The following is a 22,623-nucleotide window of genomic DNA, read 5'->3' as shown; positions in this document are numbered from 1 at the left end:
TCCTTCCTTTTTAGAGTATGAAGATGGTGATTTATCAAGCTGGGTTAATAAGGAGAGGTTTGAGGGGTACCTCCATGTCGATGGGTTTACATTGTATGAACTTGGTGACACAGGTAATACATCCAACTGTTTTAGAAGTCATATCTGCTGCATCTCATGATCTCATTATTTGCTTGTGTGTTATTTGTATACAGTATTTTTGATGTTTCATGGAAACTTTGGGTTAAAAAATATGAATCACACTGTAATTTCTTACTAGGTATAATCTAATTAATATTTTTATCTGTACTGTTTACTATGGGCTACTGCTTACTAGAATATGGGACTGCCAGTGAGAGTAATGGGTCACCGTGTTCTTATGGAGGTCTAGTGGTGTCGTTTTCAGTAGAAGATGGATTACATAAAAAATAAAAATATAATGAAGCCACTATGTTTTAGAATCCATTTATGTTTGTTGATTCTTTTATTTTTTTACATATTTAAGTGATTCCCAGGAGTTAAAAAGTTGCATTAAGGGTTTTCTGAGATTTAAATGCTAATGACCTTTCCTCTGGATAGGTCACCAGTATCTATTCAATATGGGTCTGACACCCGGGACCCCCGCCATTCAGCTGTTTGAGATGGTGCTGGCGCTCCTTTGAGTGACGCACCCTTCTCTATGCTCACCAAGCACACCGCCGTGCATTATATAGAAGCTATGCTTGTTATCGCAGCTCAGCCCTATTCACTTCTATGATGGTTAGGTGCGCCTAGGCCATGTGACTGATGAACGTGTCGTCACTCGGCCTAGGGAAATCAGCGACAAGGCCGTGATGCTTCTAAGAGCGCCGCCACCTTCTCAAACAGCTGATTGGTGAGGGTCCCTAGTGTCAGACCCCAACTGATCAGATACTGATGACCTATCCAAAGGATAGGTCATCAGTATTTTAGTTTTGGAAAACCACTTTAAGTTTCAGGCTGCCATCTTCATTAATTTTTAGACCCCATGATATTCACATTGTAACCTGCTCCTAGTTAGTTATGTAGGGTGTCCTTCTCAGTAATATAATTTGGTTGTGAGATCTGTGTTTCCAGGATATTCTACAGGGATCTCCAACAGACACTAAAAATTTGGATGTCTCCCCCCCCCCCCTCTTCTCTCTCTGATTTTCTTTGTACATTCCCTCACCCCCACCACTGTTGCTATTCTATCAATTGTCCGAAAACATGTAAAAAAAATATTCCAGTCGGATAACATAATATCATGTAACTATATTCCCATATGAGCAACTTATGAAACATACACAAGAGATACCATAAAAGTCTGATAAGTTTGGTGATTTTAAGATCCAAACCAGCTGATTTGTAACAGGTATTGTCTTTAATATTTTCTCAGAGAGGTTGCCCAAATAGGGAAATAATGTCCAATGTGAGGAAATGTGAAAAAACAATAAAATAAATAGTATTTAGGTTACTTTCACACTAGCGGCACAGACTTCCGGCAGGCTGTTCCGGCGGGTGAACAGCCTGTCGGATCCGTCCTGCCGCTAGTGAATGCGTGCCCCCGGACTGCCGCTCCGGCCCCATTGACTATAATGGGGGCGGGGCGGAGTTCCGGCGGCAGCACGGTAGCGCATGCCGAGAGGCCGCCGGAATAAAAGTACGACATGTCGGAACTTTGCCCGCCCCCATTTCAGTCAATGGTGACGGAGCGGTAGTCCGGGGGCACGCGTTCACTAGCGGCAGGACGGATCCGTGCCGCTAGTGTGAAACTAGCTTTACCCATGTATTCCCCCACTGTTCCAGTGCTGCCCCCCCTGTCCTCCTTGCTAATCTCTGCTAACTTGGCTGCAGTGGTAATGTGTCCATGTACCTGTGTGACCGCTGCAGTAAATGGCGTTATATGGCACAATTTTTTCGCCCAACTCTGACAACCACTTTAAGCAAGTTTTGTCATTCTTTAGGAAAACTTGTGGCTGTTGCAGTGATTGATGAAAATAACAATTCAGTTGAACATATACGGTAAGAACATTCATTTACTATGGGGCTTCCAATGTTGCTGCATTCTCATTTTCACTGCTACTAGATATTTATTTCCTGTTATGACTTGTTTTATATATTTCAGTCTCATTTGTATTGTAAGCAGTAGATACAGAAGTTGTAACGGACTAGCTGCTGCTCCCTAATCTTACTTATTTCAGTTGTAATTATGTTAATACCGCCTGCAGCTCAGCTCATTAACACATCATCCAAACACTACGATGTAGCTGACACATCCATTGCATGGTCATTTGTTAATAATCTGAGCTCCAGAGTCTACTGATCTGCAAACAATCCCCTAGCTCATTTACTGCATGATATCACTATCTATGCAAGGTATTAGATACAGCCACATCATTAGAATTACAAATCCATCAACAGCAGTTTGATCATTTCCAGGTACCATTGTGAAATTTCTTTTACTTCGCAGTAAAAATTGCAATTAAAGGGATTGTCTCACTTCAGATTGCATTTATCATGTAGACAAAGTTAATACAAGGCACTTACTAATGTGATGTGATTGTCCATATTGTCTCCTTTGCTGGCTGGATTTTTTCCCCATTGCATTATACACTTTTAGTTTCCATGGTTACGACCACCCTGCAATCCAGCAGCTGTGGCCGTGCTTGAACACTATAGGAAAGAAGCGTCTAGAGGAAAGAAGGTTTCTACATAAATCTAGAAGAGGATTCTTTACTGTAAGAGCAGTGAGACTATGGAAGTCTCTGTTAGAGGAGGTGGTGATGATGTATTTCTGGAGTGTAATAATATTACAGGCTATAGTTATTAGATTTCTGGAGAAGGGTCAATGATCCAGGAAATTATTCCCCTGCCAGTCAGCTGTTTGTGAAAGCCTTTTTCGCTGCTTACCCCTAGGCCACTGACATCACAACCAACAGTAGGGGTCCATTCACACGTCTGCAATTCTGTTACGCATTTTGTGGAATGGAATTTTTGACCCATTTATTTCTATGGGGCCGCACAATGTGCTGCCCCAATCCGGAAATGTGGATCCACACTTCCGGGTCTGCATTTCCGTTCCCGAAAAAAAAAAAATAGAACATGTCCTATTCTTGTCCGCAATTGCAGACAAGATTAGGCACATTCTGTTATAGAACGGAATGAATAGGGTGGCTCACCTGTTCACCAGCAGGTGCTCAAATCAGTACGGTTCACCCCCACACACGGTTAAAATAGTTCAAATAATGATTGGCATTCTCTCTGGATTTACATCAAAAAAACTTGTGTTCTTAAAATAAAGTCAATTTATTAATAAATGCAATCCCAATATAACAGTAAATTCCTAATAAAACCGGTAGTTGATAAAGTTGTGTACACATCTGTAAAAACACACAACTTTGGATACTCTGTACTAAAAAGGAAAAAATAAAATAAAAAATCCCTGTACATTCAGAATAAAATATTCGCAACAATAGGCATGTAAAACAATCCTTGTATATTCAAAATAATATATTCGCAATTGTAACATGCGATTAAGGCTACTTTCACACATGCGTTTAGGTCGGATCCGTCTGGTATGTGCCCAGACGGATCCGCACCTATAATGCAAACGTTTAGATCCGTTCAGAACGGATCCGTTTGCATTACCATGAACAAAAAAAAAAACAAAAAAATTTTTTTTTTTTTTTTTTTTTTTTGTTCATGATAATGCAAACGGATCCGTCCAGACTTTACATTGAAAGTCAATGGGGGACGGATCCGTTTGAAAATTGAGCCATATAGTGTCAACTTCAAACGGATCCGTCCCATTGACTTACATTGTAAGTCTGGACGGATCCGTTTGCCTCCGCACGGCCATGCGGACACCCGAACGCTGCAAGCTGCGTTCAGGGGTCCGCCTGCTGAGCGGAGGACAAACGGTGCCAGACTGATGCATTCTGAGCGGATCCGCATCCACTCAGAATGCATTAGGGCTGGACGGATCCGTTCGGGGCCGCTTGTGAGACCCTTCAAACGGAACTCACAAGCGGAGCCCCGAACGCTAGTGTGAAAGTAGCCTAATGCAACAATGCTTCCACACTAAAATCCAGCCTCTGTTAGTCTATGTCCAGAACAGTAACCGTTTTTTTGCGTGTCCTTCTAAATGCCACTTGTTTGTATAGCAATGGATGTATCCGATATAGATAATTCACAAAAAGTTCACGAGCATTTGGACTTTCGATAAGTGAACATAGGTACCTTTTAGAACAAGCTGTAATCCTTCTCCTGTTGCGGCAAAATCCCCTTTAAATTCACCCCATATGCGCACTAACTTACAGTTTGTTGCTGAGGGATCTCAGATTGCAAGCCGGCCGTGGCGTCCCACGTGTCACGAAGCTTGAAACGATCTTACCTCAGTGCGAAGTTTCTGTTTGCTCTCGTACGCTGGGGGATGGTATCAGCTGGGTGCCATGGTTGTTTGTAAGCCGTGCAGCGGTAGTAATCGCAGGTACAGATTTTTCTTCGAAATTGCGGAGCGCTCAGATGTATTGTAAATTCCTTTTATACAATCACATAAAGGTTCAGGGGTCCTCCTCTACCAGACGCGTTTCGGGACTTTCTCTGGTCCCTTCTTCAGTGGTTAAGCCCCCATATTGTCCATGTAGGATTTAAATACCTTAGGTCACATGTGTTTTGAAGTTGTCTGAAAACTATGGGCTGGAATCGGTTCCGATGTACCCTCTGTTCAGACATTCTTATATCAACCGGCTATAATCCAATGTCATCAGTCCATAGAATATATTAAATATACAGTGGAAGCATGCTGCCTATCAGCTCATTTGTGTTGTCATATTCCAGAGCAGTATATGCATAAATATATCTAGAAATATAAATATATATAGATAAAAAATATGAATAAAAAGTGAAAATAAAAGTGAAAGTGAATGTAAAAACAATATTGTTTTTATATTTACTTTTATTTTATTTCTATTTTCACTTTTTATTCATATTTTTTAATCTATATATATTTATATTTCTACATATATTTATGCATATACTGCTCTGGAACTACCGGTTTTATTAGGAATTTACTGTTATATTGGGATTGCATTTATTAATAAATTGACTTTATTTTAAGAACACAAGTTTTTTTGATGTGAAGCCAGAGAGAGTGGCAATCATTATTTGAAATATTCTATTATAGTGTCGGCGATGTGCGGTCCGCAAAATGCGGAATGCACATTGCCGGTGTCCGTGTTTTACGGATCCGTGTGAGTGGACCCTAACATGGCCTAAGCACAGCTCAGTCCCATTCACTTGGGTAGTGGCCTTGTGTAAGCAGTGAGATGGCCCTGGCTCTCACACGAATGCCCAGGCTTTCTCAAACATCTGATCAGCAGAGTTCTGGGTGTCGGACCCCCACCAATCAGATACTGATGACCTATCTAGAGGATAGATCATCAGTTACAAAGAGTCGGATAACTCCTTTAAAAATAAATGAATTGTTGAGATTTTGTGCCATTGTCACTATCTGTGAAGCCATACCACCTGGTTCACCATTCTCCCTTCAAAATAACGCTTCTCCATCCGTATTGTGCTTGCAGAAGGAGGACCCATGACCAGAGCTGTTACCATAACGTCTAATGAATCCTACTGTACAAGCACAGAAGAAACTAGCGCATGTGCTGTGGGTTCCATTGGAGGTACTTGTACGTCATGTGTGCTTCCAACTAGAGTCCTATTATGGATGGAGTGCCACATTGTCAGATGTCAGCCTGGTGACATGGCTACACAGATGGCGTAAACAGAGCAGAGCCTTAATACCTAAATGACTAACCCCTTTAATGTCATATCACTGCAAATAGCTAAATACCTTATATTAGCTAATTAATGTGAAAGGATATAAAAGGGTTTTATATTTTTTCTCTTTACGATACCTATTAAACATGGTCTTCTAGACATTGTCTATTAGTCTTTAATGGTGTAAGAGTAAATCCTGTCTCAAGGTAAAATCTATTGGTACCGGGATATTCAATGCATTATTTCAGCTTTAGTTATTAAAGAAGTTGTCTGGGCTACACATTTTGATGACATCAATATCAAATCGGTAAGGGTCTGATTTCCAGCACCCCCCGCAATCAACAGTTTGAAGGGGCAGCAGCACGCATCCTCTTCGGTGTTTACCTGCACACTGTCTACTTAGTAGTGGTACTGCAGTGTAATTACACTTGCGTGGTAGAGGAAGCTAGAATTACACTGCACCACCACTAGTAAATAGCCAATCGGACCCCTACTGAGCTGATGTTGATGATCTGTCCTGAGGATAGGTCATCAATATATTTAGTCCTGACCACCCCTTTAAATTAAAATTCAATATACCTCACTTTTATCAGGCGCTCTCTTCTGGTTACCACCACCTCTTGTGTTACTGTTTAGGGGGCATATGTATTTTGCGGTGCGCAAAATAAGGATGACATCCACATGGTTTCCTTTTCTGCGGACCAATTGACTTCAAGGGGTCCTTGGACTGCATTTACGGCCAAGAAAAGGATATTTTCTATCTTTTGCGGAATGGACGTACAGATGCAGAAAGCACACGGAAGACATCTGTGTGCTTTCCGCACCCGCATGTCAATTTTACCCAAGATAGAGAATATCCTATGCTTGGCCGTAGATGTGGACCGAGGACTCCTTGAAGTCAATTGATCTGCAAAAAAAGGAAGCCACGTGGATGTCATCTGCATTGTGCCGATCCACATTTTGTAGACCGCAAAATACATATGGTCGCGTGGATGTATACTTATAAACTTCCTAATCGGAGAAGTTTTCTTTGAGAAAAAGTTACTGGTGACTGTGCATAGGTGTATGTCTTACAAATGTCACACAGTGTAGACCTAAATGAAATATGGTGTAATTCAAACATTGTTTCATATTCCCTTCTTTTATAGATTGAAGTCTATTGTTCAAGAAGTAGCAAGAGACTACAGAGATCAGTTTCACCGGTATGTCCCGATTTTGTTGCTGTGGTTGGCCTGTTACAGTTCGTTCTTTGTCACTATATGTAATCTATACGAACACTACCAGGGAAAGTGTCGTACCAACAACCAGGGATCAGCAACTTTCAGCACTCCAGCTGCTGTGAAACTACAACTCCCAGCATGCAGACATGCTTGGCTGTTCTCACAACTCCCATAGAAGTGAAAAGAAGCATTCGGGGAATTCAGAATCTCTTTAACAATTCTCTGAAAAAACACACCTTAAATACATAATGAAAAAAGTACCAGGGATTCTGTTCAGGACAGTTGGCTGCTCTTATGAAGTTCTTTAGGTCCTCGGGCTCTTTCAGTGCTTCTGGTGCTCCTTCTATGTAATCTTACTGTTCTAGACAAGGTTGTGGCTCTGTCTGTGATAGACATCTCTACATACTCACAGCCTCCTTGCTTCTGACAGCACATCATAGATGAAGCAAGCAGGTGTGCTGGTAAAACAGAAGCCTTCTGTGATACCTAGGAGCTTCTACCCATGCCTTATGGCTGCTCGCTACAGTGCATGTTTAGGTCTTGTGGACCTCAGCCTGTATTGGAGGATCCTGATGCAAGGTCAATGACCGAAGACATATTAGATAATAAATTGTATAAAAATTTATTTTAAAAACGTCTAGAAGTAATTTTGCACGTAGTGTAGCTTCAGTATACAGTAATGTGGCTCAGGTGCTTTTAGCTAGCAGTAGTCTGCAAAGGGTCTATACATTCCTACCACATCTCAGTTGGAGTTCCTGAGAGGCTGTGAACAGGTGAGCTCTTTGCACCAGTTCACATGCGGCGCTGGACGGCGGCCGTCACTGCTTTTGTGCCGTGCTGGTGGAGTGATGGGACCCGGGGCCCAGGTGGCCTCACTGTGTGGCTGCTGGATCCCGTTGCCTGCTGGAGCGGTGTGGAGGCGCGGTGGTCGCCGCACGGCTCTGCGCCATGGTTAGAGTAGGTTCCCACTTAAGAGGCAACCTTGTCGCGGTAAGTGGGCCTATGCGCTTTGATCAAACTGTATACTAATTGTCTCTTTATAGTGCACAGCAAATGATTGATAGCATCGCTGTATAGCCATGTTTTATCATAAGAAATGCTGATAATTGAAAACAGTTGTTATATCAGAAGCATAGGAATGAGGATGTGCGATTCAGATTCTCTCTACATATTAATACAGTAATGAGAGTTCAGGGTTATTGTAATATATTTTTATTTTGCTCATAGAGACTTCCAGTTTGGACATATGGATGGCAACGATTACATTAATAGTCTACTTATGGAGTAAGTCTCTTTTTCTTTCTGTGTCCTTAATGCCATTTACATATTGTGCTGTATTGCTGGATTCATAGACACAGGTAAACCTTTTACATGCCATGTTGGTTCAAAATACTAATCCGCACAAGGTACAGTAGGTACCGGCATATACTTTATGGATGCAACATACATTGTAATGACAAAAGTATTGGGACATCCCATTCTAAATTCTCAGCCTGGTAACAAACGTTAAAATAAAAATAAAACTAACTTTATTGCGGATTTAATACTAAAATCTGGGGCAGTACAGCTCACCTAAAGCGTCAAATGCAGGCTAGGGTGCAATAGGTAATCAGAGGTTTGTCTATAAATATTCCCTGCAATCCTATTTCTCCCCATAAGGTGTAAGGATACACTAACAGTGTGTCAGCCCGGTAGTTTTCCACACTGGTATACACCTCAGCTACGTATCAGCTGCTACAAAGAGCAGCAATCACGACCAGCCGTGCTGGTAAACAGCCCAGTCTATACCAGTGAGGTTTTAGGCAGTAAGTCAGCGCTCTGTATTGTGTTTTACAGCAGCGCTCACTTAGTAATAGGGTTACTGACGTTAGGCGCCGATATTTGCCCTACACATATTACCCTGCCTGTGGAATACTATCTACTAGATGATGGTTCACCATATCCACTCAGGATGTGAACCTAATAGTTGCTCAACACGTTTCTACTGAGGGGGTAATTCCCCTGTGACATCAGGAGCAGATATTAATAATGGCTGCAAAGACAGAAAGTGCTATCCGCCGCTGATGGTGTGCGGACAGCATGTATCCGGCACTGAAATGGCCGTACGCGCCCTCTTAGACTGCGGGCTTAAATGCCCAATGCCCCGCCCCCTGGGTGTGAGCTTGTGGCAGCCGGCCAATACGGAGTGTGGGCGGGTTAATCACTCCACCCCCAGAGGCCGGCTAGTCACTGTATCAGATGACAGCTGGCCTTGTCATATGTCCCTATAATTCTCAGCTCATTGTCCTGTTGTCTGTCAGTTTTGGGGTGTAATAATTGTGTACAATTTGAACTCAGAGAGTGGTGGTAAGCCTGTTTGATGATGTCTTGTGGATAACCCCGTTTAGTAAACCGAGTTCTTAGACCCTGGGCTTTCTGAAAGTCTCCCAGCTCGGAGCAATTGCGCCGTGCCCTCAAATATTGCCCTTTTTGAGATTTTATTTTATTTTTTATTTATGTTTTTTAGGGCTAACAGATGTCCACTCTCCCATCGCAACAGATTGTTAGTAGCCGTCTTTTTGCGAAACATATTTGTAACAATCTGCCCCCCACTATCCAAAGAAATAGACAGATCTAGGAATTTGATGCATGTGGCATTAATGTCAGAGGTGAAAAACAAGCCCAGTTGGTTGTTATTTAGTAAAAAAAAATAATATATATAAATGTATAAATTACACGTTTTACTGAATCTTTACCCACAGAACTATATATCAACAGCTCCTCCTGCTCTATAACATGATGATTTCAGATTGCACTGTATTTTGTATTGTCTGGTTCCTTTTAAATGGTCATTGTACTGTCAACAAGCTTTGAGTAAATCAGTAGTAAAGGTGAATATATGAAACTTTGTAATATATTTTATCAGAGCAAAAAAATAAATAAAATGATTCTTTCCTCCTGAACCTATTTCATCTGGGAAACCTGACAGAGATGTAGCCTGCAGAAGGGAAAACTGATGGAAAATGCCATATACGAATTGCATAATGGCCAGTTATAGCGTTATTCCCCATGCATCCACACGTGGCAGCTTATTCTGAAATGTCACCTGAAAAGCGTGGTATACCTTAATATATTTTGATTGTATCTGCTTGCAGTGAAGTCCAGGTGCCAACTATTGTTGTACTCAATACCTCCAATCAACAGTATTTCCTTCCCAACAAGGAAGTTGAAAATATTGAAGACCTGATTCAGTTCATTAACAGCATTTTGGATGGAACAGCAGAGGTGAGCTCAGTATACATATTCCTCTCCCACCGCTTCACAGATCTGTTCAAGAACTTCATACATATAATCCTTGATTTTTAGAAATAAAAAACGAATATGAGGCTTGAACATTACCTAGTTAATAGTAGCCCCTTCACGACCACAAGCCGGTGGACTGGTCCCTGTGTCTGCTTGACACAAGTACGTTTTGCTCAGGCATCTGGTGCACATGCATTGATATGTCTGCACTTGGATGAGTGTCATCCGTGTACATAGACTGCATCTATTCGTGAAGGGGATGCATTTTTTTGTTAAGTGGTTAATTGGTTAATCAACATGAATTGTGCTAATTGTGCTTGATTGTCAAGTATTCTCTATTTTTAGGTTTTATGCTTAAATGTCTTGGTTTTATATAACATTCATGAAGGGCATGAATTTTAGGTTGAATTAGGAAATATAGTCTGTTTTCTTAGTGTTCTGTTTTATAAAATTTCTAAGGAACTTTAGACACGGCAAATAGAGAACTACTCAGACACTGGGACGCTATGAAATATAGACAGGAACCCTTTGAAGTATTCTCAGTCATGTCTGTGTGTCTACATGTATTGTTCCCTACCATTATGCTTCTGATTGGCTGCTTTAATAAATACAAACCGGATTCCAAAAAAGTTGGGACACTAAACAAATTGTGAATAAAAACTGAATGCAATGATGTTGAGATGGCAAATGTCAATATTTTATTTGTAATAGAACGTAGATGACAGATCAAACGTTTAATCTGAGTAAATGTATCATTTTAAAGGAAAAATACGTTGATTCCAATTTTCACGGTGTCAACAAATCCCCAAAAAGTTGGGACAAGTAGCAATAAGAGGCTGGAAAAAGTAAATTTGAGCATAACGAAGAGCTGGAAGACCAATTAACACTAATTAGGTCAATTGGCAACATGATTGGGTATAAAAAGAGCTTCTCAGAGTGGCAGTGTCTCTCAGAAGCCAAGATGGGTAGAGGATCACCAATTCCCACAATGTTGCGCAGAAAGATAGTGGAGCAATATCAGAAAGGTGTTACCCAGAGAAAAATTGCAAAGACTTTGCATCTATCATCATCAACTGTGCATAACATCATCCGAAGATTCAGAGAATCTGGAACAATCTCTGTGTGTAAGGGTCAAGGCCGTAAAACCATACTGGATGCCCGTGATCTCCGGGCCCTTAAACGACACTGCACCACAAACAGGAATGCTACTGTAAAGGAAATCACAGAATGGGCTCAGGAATACTTCCAGAAACCATTGTCAGTGAACACAATCCACCGTGCCATCCGCCGTTGCCAGCTGAAACTCTACAGTGCAAAGAAGAAGCCATTTCTAAGCAAGATCCACAAGCTCAGGCGTTTTCACTGGTCCAGGGATCATTTAAAATGGAGTGTGGCAAAATGGAAGACTGTTCTGTGGTCAGACGAGTCACGATTCAAAGTTCTTTTTGGAAATCTGGGACGCCATGTCATCCGGACCAAAGAAGACAATGACAACCCAAGTTGTTATCAACGCTCAGTTCAGAAGCCTGCATCTCTGATGGTATGGGGTTGTATGAATGCGTGTGGCATGGGCAGCTTGCATGTCTGGAAAGGCACCATCAATGCAGAAAAATATATTCAGGTTCTAGAACAACATATGCTCCCATCCAGACGTCATCTCTTTCAGGGAAGACCCTGCATTTTTCAACAAGATAATGCCAGACCACATTCTGCATCAATCACAACATCATGGCTGCGTAGGAGAAGGATCCGGGTACTGAAATGGCCAGTCTGCAGTCCAGATCTTTCACCTATAGAGAACATTTGGCGCATCATAAAGAGGAAGGTGCAACAAAGAAGGCCTAAGACGATTGAACAGTTAGAGGCCTGTATTAGACAAGAATGGGAGAGCATTCCTATTTCTAAACTTGAGAAACTGGTCTCCTCGGTCCCCAGACGTCTGTTGAGTGTTGTAAGAAGAAGGGGAGATGCCACACAGTGGTGAAAATGGCCTTGTCCCAACTTTTTGGGGATTTGTTGACACCATGAAATTCTGATTCAACATATTTTTTCCTTAAAATGGTACATTTTCTCAGTTTAAACTTTTGTTCCATGATTTATGTTCTATTCTGAATAAAATATTAGAAGTTGGCACCTCCACATCATTGCGTTCAGTTTTTATTCACGATTTGTATAGTGTCCCAACTTTTTTGGAATCCGGTTTGTACTTGTGATTGGACATATTCAAATTGATGGCTAAAGGGGGAAATGGGTTAGACCCACAATGTACAACTACTAAAATTGACTCTACGGGCATTGCCCGGTAGAGAATTCTTTAACCAGGAGACAACGTTTAGTGTAATGAAGAGGAAGCAGTGCTCGCATGGAGTGCTGCCGCCTCTTCAAACAGCTGATCGGCGGGGTGTCGGATGAGATATGGATGACCTACTGTATCCTCAGGATTGGTCATCAATGTAAAAACCCTGCATAACCCCTTTAAAACACAGCATGAAAATTAAGGAAATCTACTTTTTACTATATTTGACCATTTTTCCATCTAAAAGACCTACAAAATGAATTGATATCCATTCCAATTTTGAATAATAAGAAAGCCCAATGTCTCACACCAAAAAAAGAAAGAAAACATATAAGGAGTAAAGTAGAAAAAAAAAAAATCACAATCAATTACAGTGCAGCATCCTAAAAGGTAAAATTTTGCTCTCAGCATGAACTGCCAAAACCTCCTCTTTCACGAAGGGGTTGATAAGTTTGCATAGTTTTGGTTAATTCTTGACCATGATCAGCAATACTTTCACAGTGTACACCACTTAAAGGGCTTCTGTCACTCCACTCAACTCATATATATATTTTTTTGTCTCCTTAAAATCCTTATGCTGCGATTTCTCAATATATAATGCTATTACTCAGTTTGGTTCAGTAGTTATATAAAAAAAACTGACTTTTATAATATGCAAATTACCTCTCTAGCAGCAGGTAATCTCACGCTGGTCTTCAGTTGGCGCCGATGACGTCACATGTACACCCGGCGCAGGCGCACTGAGGATGGAGCGGCCGAGCGAGCGTCCTCCACTCAGTGCGCCTGCGCCAACTGAAGACCGGCGCGAGATTTAAAACGCAGACAGGGCCAGTCAGAGAACGAGCGCGTCCGCTGGCCCTGTCAATCAACATGAGGAGGGGGCGTCATTATGAATGGAGGATGCGGCTGCTAGCAGCAGGTAGCCACCCTACCTGCTGCTAGACAGGTAATTTGCATATTATAAAAGTCAGTTTTTTTATATAACTACTGAACCAAACTGAGTAATAGCCCTATATATTGAGAAATCGCAGCATAAGGATTTTAAGGAGACAAAAAAAAATATGAGTTTAGTGGAGTGACAGAAGCCCTTTATAGCCGTAATCAGCCCTATTAAACCAGGCATACTGCCTGTTAGGATTGATCATGCTGATTAAAATAATATGTTTTTTTACTCTGTACCTGTTAGCATTGTTGAGTAGTCTCTGAAGCCACCGGCGCATCCACTTCCGGATTCAGTGACATCATCTCCAAGCAGCAGTTCTATAGCACAGGTGCAGAATTGGTCAGCCACAGAACAAGACAAGATGTCTTGCCTTGTCAATCAACTGTCAGGGGGGAGTGTTATGAGCACCGGGGCATCACTTTAGTGGTGCTTGAAGGGCTACAGCCCACCCCTCGGTGCTCCAAATGCTAATTGACATATGGATAAAAATCCACCAACACTAAAAGGTACAAAGTAAAGAAATAAATTGTTTTGAGGAGCTGAGTACTACCTTGGCGCTCTTACAGCTATATCCATGGCGACCTTGCAGATAAAATCAGCTTTTTTGAAATATGAAAATGATGCCCGCAATGGAATGATGATGGTGACATCGCTCTCATTCAGGGGATATTAGGAACTAAAAGTGGCCCCATGCTGTAGGCGGGTCCAAGTTGACAGAAGACGGGGCAACACAAGTAGGCAGGGACAACGGAAGTAGCCAGGGCCTACAATACCATAGCGCAGCACAAAATACCCACTAACATTATACAACTGTATGACCATCCTGAGGACGGTAATACAGTTGAGTTCAGGAGGGTACCTGTGGCCGTTAAGCATCAGATCATTATGTACCTGTCCTGTGGCCTTCAGGAAGGCTTGAGTGGCCCCCTGGGCATCGGCCCACCGGGAAATTTTCCTATAAGGTCTATGGCCAATCCGCTCCTGCTCTTATCGCACAGAAGCTCCACTCACTGTCCACCCCTCAGTCGGACCGTTTATTGACAGGGCTAGGCAATAGCATCCTTTGCTCTTATCAGTCAGCCATAAACACAAAAAATGTCCTCAAAAATGAAACTCTAACCAGAGTGGTGTGTGTATAGAGACTACAACTTGCACAAACCAAGACACCAAGTTGCTGCGCTGATACAGACAAATAAAAACAAGTTTTGGCTCTGAAATTTTGAGGTGAAAAATCAAAGCAACTTATGTGATCCTAAAGCCCCAAAGTCCTCTTCTAGAGTCAGGTAGAGCCCATGAGCTTGTACATTAAGTGCCTCTCTGAGGAGACATTGCTGAGCACTCAGCCTCTGCCTCCTTATTCCACCAATGGATCAGAGTTTCATCACAATGACCCGCACCTTTTGACTTAAAATAATAATACAGTCCCATATTCAGCAGCTAGTTGAACACTCTGGAATTTTCTTTTTATATTTTTTTTTTTCCATTTTAGGCTCAAGGAGGCGATGGAATTCTGCAGCGCATTAAAAGAATTGCTTACGATGCCAAATCTACCGTTGTAGTAAGTGAAGGGCATTCTGGGGTTATAAAACTACTAGTGTTACGTTAACAAAAGTAATGCAACTAAAGAAACTAACTTTACATCTGATAGATGATGGGGGAGATTTATAAAAACTGGTGCAAAGGAAAACTAGCTTAGTTGTCCATAGCAACCAATCGGATTCCACTTTTCATTTTTCAGAGCTCCCCGATGTGTTTGCTGGTTATGATTGGAGGACGTGTATTTGCCAGTATATTTAAAGGGAATCTGTCACCATGATCTTGGATTATTGTCTGTAGTACTTCATGAATATTACTGAAGAGGAAGAGTCCAATTTTTTTTTAAATTTCCCTATTGCCCTCCCATTCTTCCGCTGTCAGCTCTCAAAGTTGCCAAGAAATCCATTGTCAGGATTGCTGTGCATGCGCTCAGACCTCCCCATTATGTTAGAATGGCCCAACAGTCCTGACTGTGTATTTCAGACCATCTTTGAGTGCTGTCAATGGAGGACAGTAAGATAATAGCGATGTGGACTCCTGAAGCACTGCAGATAATAGTCCAAGATTATGGTGACGGATTTCCTTTAACCTCCTCAGGACCGCCGTACGCAGGATTGCGTCTTTGCGGCGGCCCTGCTCTTCTGGGTGGACGCGCCGGCGGGTCCTCTCGCGAGACGCGAGATTTCCTGTGAACGCGCGCACACAGGCGCACGCGTTCACAGGAACGGAAGGTAAGAGAGTGGATCTCCAGCCTGCCAGCGGCGATCGTTCGCTGGCAGGCTGGAGATGTGTTTTTTTTAACCCCTAACAGGTATATTAGACGCTGTTTTGATAACAGCGTCTAATATACCTGCTACCTGGTCCTCTGGTGGTCCCCTTTGTTTGGATCGACCACCAGAGGACACAGGTAGCTCAGTAAATATGTTGCACCAAGCACCACTACACTACACCCCCCCCCCCTGTCACTTATTAACCCCTTATTCACCCCTGATCACCCCATATAGACTCCCTGATCACCCCCCTGTCATTGATTACCCCCCTGTCATTGATCAACCCCCTGTAAAGCTCCATTCAGATGTCCGCATGATTTTTACAGATCCACTGATAGATGGATCGGATCCGCAAAACGCATACGGACGTCTGAATGAAGCCTTACAGGGGCGTGATCAATGACTGTGGTTATCACCCCATATAGACTCCCTGATCACCCCCCTGTCATTGATTACACCCCTGTCATTGATCAACCCCCTGTAAAGCTCCATTCAGATGTCCGCATGATTTTTACGGATCCACTGATAGATGGATCGGATCCGCAAAACGCATACGGACGTCTGAATGAAGCCTTACAGGGGCGTGATCAATGACTGTCGTGATCACCCCATATAGACTCCCTGATCACCCCCCTGTCATTGATTACACCCCTGTCATTGATCAACCCCCTGTAAAGCTCCATTCAGATGTCCGCATGATTTTTACGGATCCACTGATAAATGGATCGGATCCGCAAAACGCATACGGGCGTCTCCCTGGAGCCTTCCAGGGGGGGTGATCACCCCATATAGACTCCCTGATCATCCCCCTGTCATTGATCACCCCCCCCCTGTCATTGATCACCCCCCCCTGTCATGCTGCATTCAGATGTCCGTATGATTTTTACGGATCCACGGATACATGGATCGGATCCGCAAAACACATACGGACATCTGAATGGAGCCTTACAGGGGGGTGATCAATGACAGGGGGGTGATCACCCCATATAGACTCTCTGATCACCCCCCTGTCATTGATCACCCCCCTGTCATTGATCACCCCTCTGTAAGGCTCCATTCAGACATTTTTTTGGCCCAAGTTAGCGGAAATTATTATTTTTTTTCTTACAAAGTCTCATATTCCACTAACTTGTGTCAAAAAATAAAATCTCACATGAACTCACCATACCCCTCACGGAATCCAAATGCGTAAAATTTTTTAGACATTTATATTCCAGACTTCTTCTCACGCTTTAGGGCCCCTAGAATGCCAGGGCAGTATAAATACCCCACATGTGACCCCATTTCGGAAAGAAGACACCCCAAGGTATTCCGTGAGCGGCATATTGAGTCCATGAAAGATTGAAATTTTTGTCCCAAGTTAGCGGAAAGGGAGACTTTGTGAGAAAAAAAAAAAATATATAAATTTCTGCTAACTTGTGCCAAAAAAAAAAAAATTTCTATGAACTCGTCATGCCCCTCATTGAATACCTTTGGGTGTCTTCTTTCCAAAATTGGGTCATATGTGGGGTATTTATACTGCCCTGGCATTCTAGGGGTCCTAAAGCGTGAGAAGAAGTCTGGGATCCAAATGTCTAAAAATGCCCTCATAAAATGAATGTGGGCCCCTTTGCTCATCTAGGCTGCAAAAAAGTGTCACACATGTGGTATCGCCGTACTCACGAGAAGTTGGGGAATGTGTTTTGGGGTGTCATTTTACATATACCCATGCTGGGTGAGATAAATATCTTGGTCAAATGCCAACTTTGTATAAAAAAATTGGAAAAGTTGTCTTTTGCCGAGATATTTCTTTCACCCAGCATGGGTATATGTAAAAAGACACCCCAAAACACACTTGTGGGGTAGTTATACTGCCCTGGCATTCTAGGGGCCCAAATGTGTGGTAAGGAGTTTGAAATCAAATTCTGTAAAAAATGACCTGTGAAATCCGAAAGGTGCTCTTTGGAATATGGGCCCCTTTGCCCACCTAGGCTGCAAAAAAGTGTCACACATCTGGTATCTCCGTACTCAGGAGAAGTTGGGGAATGTGTTTTGGGGTGTCATTTTACATATACCCATGCTGGGTGAGAGAAATATCTTGGCAAAAGACAACTTTTCCCATTTTTTTATACAAAGTTGGCATTTGACCAAGATATTTATCTCACCCAGCATGGGTATATGTAAAATGACACCCCAAAACACATTCCCCAACTTCTCCTGAGTACGGAGATACCAGATGTGTGACACTTTTTTGCAGCCTAGGTGGGCAAAGGGGCCCATATTCCAAAGAGCACCTTTCGGATTTCACAGGTCATTTTTTACAGAATTTGATTTCAAACTCCTTACCACACATTTGGGCCCCTAGAATGCCAGGGCAGTATAACTACCCCACAAGTGACCCCATTTTGGAAAGAAGAGACCCCAAGGTATTTCGTGATGGGCATAGTGAGTTCATAGAACTTTCTATTTTTTGTCACAAGTTAGTGGAATATGAGACTTTGTAAGAAAAAAAAAAAAAATCATCATTTTCCGCTAACTTGTGACAAAAAATAAAAAGTTCTATGAACTCACTATGCCCATCAGCGAATACCTTAGGGTGTGTACTTTCCGAAATGGGGTCATTTGTGGGGTGTTTGTACTGTCTGGCCATTGTAGAACCTCAGGAAACATGACAGGTGCTCAGAAAGTCAGAGCTGCTTCAAAAAGCGGAAATTCACATTTTTGTACCATAGTTTGTAAACGCTATAACTTTTACCCAAACCATTTTTTTTTTACCCAAACATTTTTTTTTTATCAAAGACATATAGAACAATAAATTTAGAGCAAAATTTCTATATGGATCGGAACTGAAAGTGAAAAATGTCATTTTTTTGCAAAAAAATCGTTAAATTTCGATTAATAACAAAAAAAGTAAAAATGTCAGCAGCAATGAAATACCACCAAATGAAAGCTCTATTAGTGAGAAGAAAATTAGGTAAAATTCATTTGGGTGGTAAGTTGCATGACCGAGCAATAAACGGTGAAAGTAGGGTAGGTCAGAAGTGTAAAAAGTGGCCTGGTCTTTCAGGGTGTTTAAGCTATAGGGGCTGAGGTGGTTAAATAAGTGCATTTGCTGAAAAAGTTTTTTCCTCTCAATTTCTTTACAAAAGAGTTTCTTTGTGGTGGCGCAAAATTTTGATTGTTTCTAAGCATATTATGAGCAATTTAAAGGATTTCTCTTGGAGGATAATGTATCTGGAGAAACTCTTTGAAAAGTGCTAGTATAGTGGTAAAACAAAAGAAAAATTTCCACAAAAAACTGGAAAGGAATTTTTGGGTGAAGGATCTAATTATTTACATTTTATGGTAAAGCTTAGAAGAATATTTAGGCTTGCATTTCTGTACAGCGAGTATTCCTGTCGTGCTCTATAAATGTTGTTATACTCAGCATTTACTATTCCATTTTTAAAAATCTGGTGTGCAAAGCTGCTGTGACCACGATCTGCATCCTTAAACCTTCTCTGTTCCTCCAGTCTGTGTTTAAGAGTTCACCCTTGCTTGGGTGCTTCCTCTTCGGTCTACCACTGGGTGTCATCAGCATAATGTGCTATGGAATCTGCACAGCCGACTCAGACGATGGCTCGGAGGAAATGACCCGAAAAGATGTCATTGATCCAAATGCGTCAGATGAGGGCAGCGACGAGGAGCATGACGAGGACAAAACTAGAGAGAACTCTTCAGAGGTGACGGACGAAGACCAAGAAGAAAAGGATATTATGGAAAAGAAGATAGATTAACTTTTATGAAAATTGGATTAACTAGGATTCCAAAAGAAACTTATTTATTAAATTCAACCACTGACACAGCTTTATTAAAAAAAAAAAATCGAAAATAAAAAAGACAGGACTGCTTCACTGATTCTTGGCATGCAACTTCATTTTTAAGGCATCAAGACTATTTCTCATACGTTCTAGAATTTAATAAAAAGGCTTGGAAAATAGAAGACAAATATAGACCTTTTTGTTTGTTTTTTTATTATAGCACTTTCCTCATTCTGTTTGTGCTCAGCTCAAATTCTAGAGTGTTTGTTCAGGCATCCGGGAGTTTTTGCTATTTGATTTATTTTATTACTTTTTACGGCTATTGAAATGAAGCATTGTTTTTTTTTTACAATGGTGTAATTGGAAGGTTATGCACTTCACTTAACCTCCTTAGCGGTAATCCCCAGTGTGGCTCGGGGTCACATTACACTGCAAGCAGTGGTAACCCCGAGCCACACTCGGGACCACCATAAGTTAATTTGAATGGCGCACGGATGCATGCAGATTTCCGGAGCGCGGCGTAAGCTTCCGGCCGCAGCTCCTGAAGTTTGTACCGCTCCGGGTACAAAATTTATGAAGATATCGTACCGCCAGGGAGGTTAAATCAGCTGGAAGCATATTTGACCTAAATCTATGTTGCAACTTGTAGTACAATTCAGGTGTGTTGAATTGATGACTAATAAGCGAAATCCTTTATTATAGGGTTTTTCTTGATATGATTGATTAATTGAGAATGTTAAACGTATAGATTCTACTGTATATATGTTTTATTTTTTACTTGGCTATAGCTGTCTGCCTTAGCAGTAGGGCTGAAACGATTACTCGTATTAGGGTACTTTCACAGTTGCGGCAGAGGATTCCAGCAGGCAGTTCCGTCGCCGGAAAACGTATGCAAACGGAAAATGTATGCAAACTGATGGTATTTGTCAGACGGATCAGGATCCTGATCCGTGTGACAAATGCATTGAAATGCCGGATCCGTCTCTCCGGTGTCATCCATAAAAAAACGGTTCTGGCATTTTTTTTTCACATTTTTTGCGGTCTGAGCATGCGCAGACCGCAAAAACTGATCCGTTTTGCCAGAACACTCGGGGCCGGATCCGGCATTAATGCATTTCAATGGGAATAAATGCCGGATCCAGCATTCCAGCAAGTTTTTCAGAATTTTTGGAGGGAGATAAAACCACAGCATGTTGCGGTATTATCTCCGTCCTGAAAAGGCAAAAAGACTGAACTGAAGACATCCTGATGCATCCTGAACGGATTGCTCTCCATTCAGAATGCATTAGGATAAAACTGATCAGTTCTTTTCCAATATTGAGCCCCTAGGACGGAACTCAATGCCGGAAAAGAATAACGCTAGTGTAAAAGTACCCTTAATCGATTAACTCGACACAAAAAAAATCCTCGAATCGATTGAATCAAATCGATAATTAGTTTGTGCCATGTAACCACAGAGTGTGAGTGAAGAGCTCGCTATTACTCACGCTCTGTGGTCACCCGCCTGCTCGCAGAACGCTGCTTTGGATCCTGACGTACACACATCGTCAGGACATTTTAGTTCACTGGCTGGGCACTGATGTCTAGGAGGGGGAGTGGGAGAACTGATGGCAGTGGGGGGAGCTAGTGGCATTGGGGGAGGAGCTCATGGCAGTGGGAGGGGGAGCAACTGATGACATGGGGGAGCTGGTGACATTGAACGGGGAGCTGATGGCACTGGGGGAGTAGAGCTGATGGCACTGAGGTGGGGGAGAGCTGATGGCACTGGGGTGGGCGAGAGCTGAAGGCACTGAGGGATAGTGGAGCTGATGGCACTGGGGGGAACTGATGCATTTGGGCTGATCTCACAAGGGGGAACGAAGGGTGTTAGGGACTTATGGCAGGGGGTCTGATGAGTTTTTATAAAGGAAAACAGTCTATTAATTCATTTTTTCTTATTAGAGTACTTGATTAATCGTAAAAATAATCTGTAGAATACTCTATTACTAAAATAATCGTTTACTGCAACCCTACTTTGCAGTGTGTACCCAACCCTCAGCATAGAGAAAGGTAGGTAATAGAAGTGTTTCTCCAATTGGTACAATTGCTTATTTTTCTGAGGAGCTCCATTACACCAACAGATAATCTTTGTAGTGGTCACAATCTGTTTGTGTATATGGGCCTTTAGAATGGGTTTACATACTATGATTTGCATTCATTTACCGTATTTCCCACATGATAAGACGCACCGGATGATGAGACACGCCCAGGTTCAGACAACATAAAATTAGAAAATAATGTTTTCTACTTATTAAAACTTCTTTGATGATTTAATGAAGTGGAGGGGTCAATGTCAGTAAAGCCGTGTACTGCAATATTCCATGATGTCACATGTGGGTGGGGCCAGATGGGAAGCGCAGCTTTACTCATTTTCCTGCACTTCCCGTCTGGCCGCACATCAGTGACATCATGGAAGGTTCTTGCAGTACACAGCTTCCATCTCTCAGCTTGAGGAGGACCTTTGGTCTGAGGTTTCTTCTTATTATTTTTTCACTTTCACAATCCTCTGCTGCATGTGCTGAACGATCAGCCTTCTCTCCTGCCTGCTTGCTCACACTTCTCATTGATCGGGCAAAGCGCTCGTTGTATGAGCTGTGGGCCAGATCATTAAGGCATCAGTCAAGAAGGTCTGCCACAGCTTGACAACTACCGACTATAAGACACAAGCACTGTTACCAAGTTTGTTAGTTTTTTCCCTTGCTAAAAAGTGCATCTTATGGTGTGTGAAATACGGTAATTCTTCATTTTCCTTGTGCAAATGACCCCATAATTATTTTAAATTGTTTAAACTCATCTTTAATTTTGTTAATACATGTGTAATATGCACCTTATTTGGACATATTTGTCACCCTCCATTAGCCTGTAGTCCCCCTTTCCGAGCCTGCGTGTTTTCAAAAATCGTTTAGAACAGGCTTCTCTCGCCAAAAATCTATCTGAATTGAAGCGAGAATATTCAGTGGTGAGGATTGGGAAGTTGTATCAGGCTATCCGAGTGTCT

The 22,623-nt window shown here is 42.0% G+C and overlaps 1 protein-coding gene across 1 annotated transcript in view; it reads left to right on the top strand.

The window, feature by feature from the left end:
• The window catches only part of TMX3 (thioredoxin related transmembrane protein 3), a 99,634-nt gene extending 79,550 nt beyond the window's left edge, over positions 1 to 20,084 (top strand). The window contains exons 10-16 of the mRNA XM_040431880.1: positions 15 to 113; positions 1,944 to 2,001; positions 6,909 to 6,962; positions 8,208 to 8,264; positions 10,115 to 10,244; positions 14,991 to 15,059; positions 19,299 to 20,084. Coding sequence (XP_040287814.1) covers positions 15 to 113; positions 1,944 to 2,001; positions 6,909 to 6,962; positions 8,208 to 8,264; positions 10,115 to 10,244; positions 14,991 to 15,059; positions 19,299 to 19,562 — 731 coding nt within the window. The 3' untranslated portion in view covers positions 19,563 to 20,084. The remainder of the gene's footprint in view (positions 1 to 14; positions 114 to 1,943; positions 2,002 to 6,908; positions 6,963 to 8,207; positions 8,265 to 10,114; positions 10,245 to 14,990; positions 15,060 to 19,298) is intronic.
• Positions 20,085 to 22,623: the final 2,539 nt, after the last annotated feature.

This window comes from Bufo bufo, chromosome 5 (genome assembly GCF_905171765.1).
Source record: "Bufo bufo chromosome 5, aBufBuf1.1, whole genome shotgun sequence".
Classification (NCBI taxonomy): Eukaryota; Metazoa; Chordata; class Amphibia; order Anura; family Bufonidae; genus Bufo; species Bufo bufo.
The sequence above is the reverse complement of the archived record's forward strand: the minus strand, read 5'-3'. Positions and strand labels throughout refer to the sequence as shown.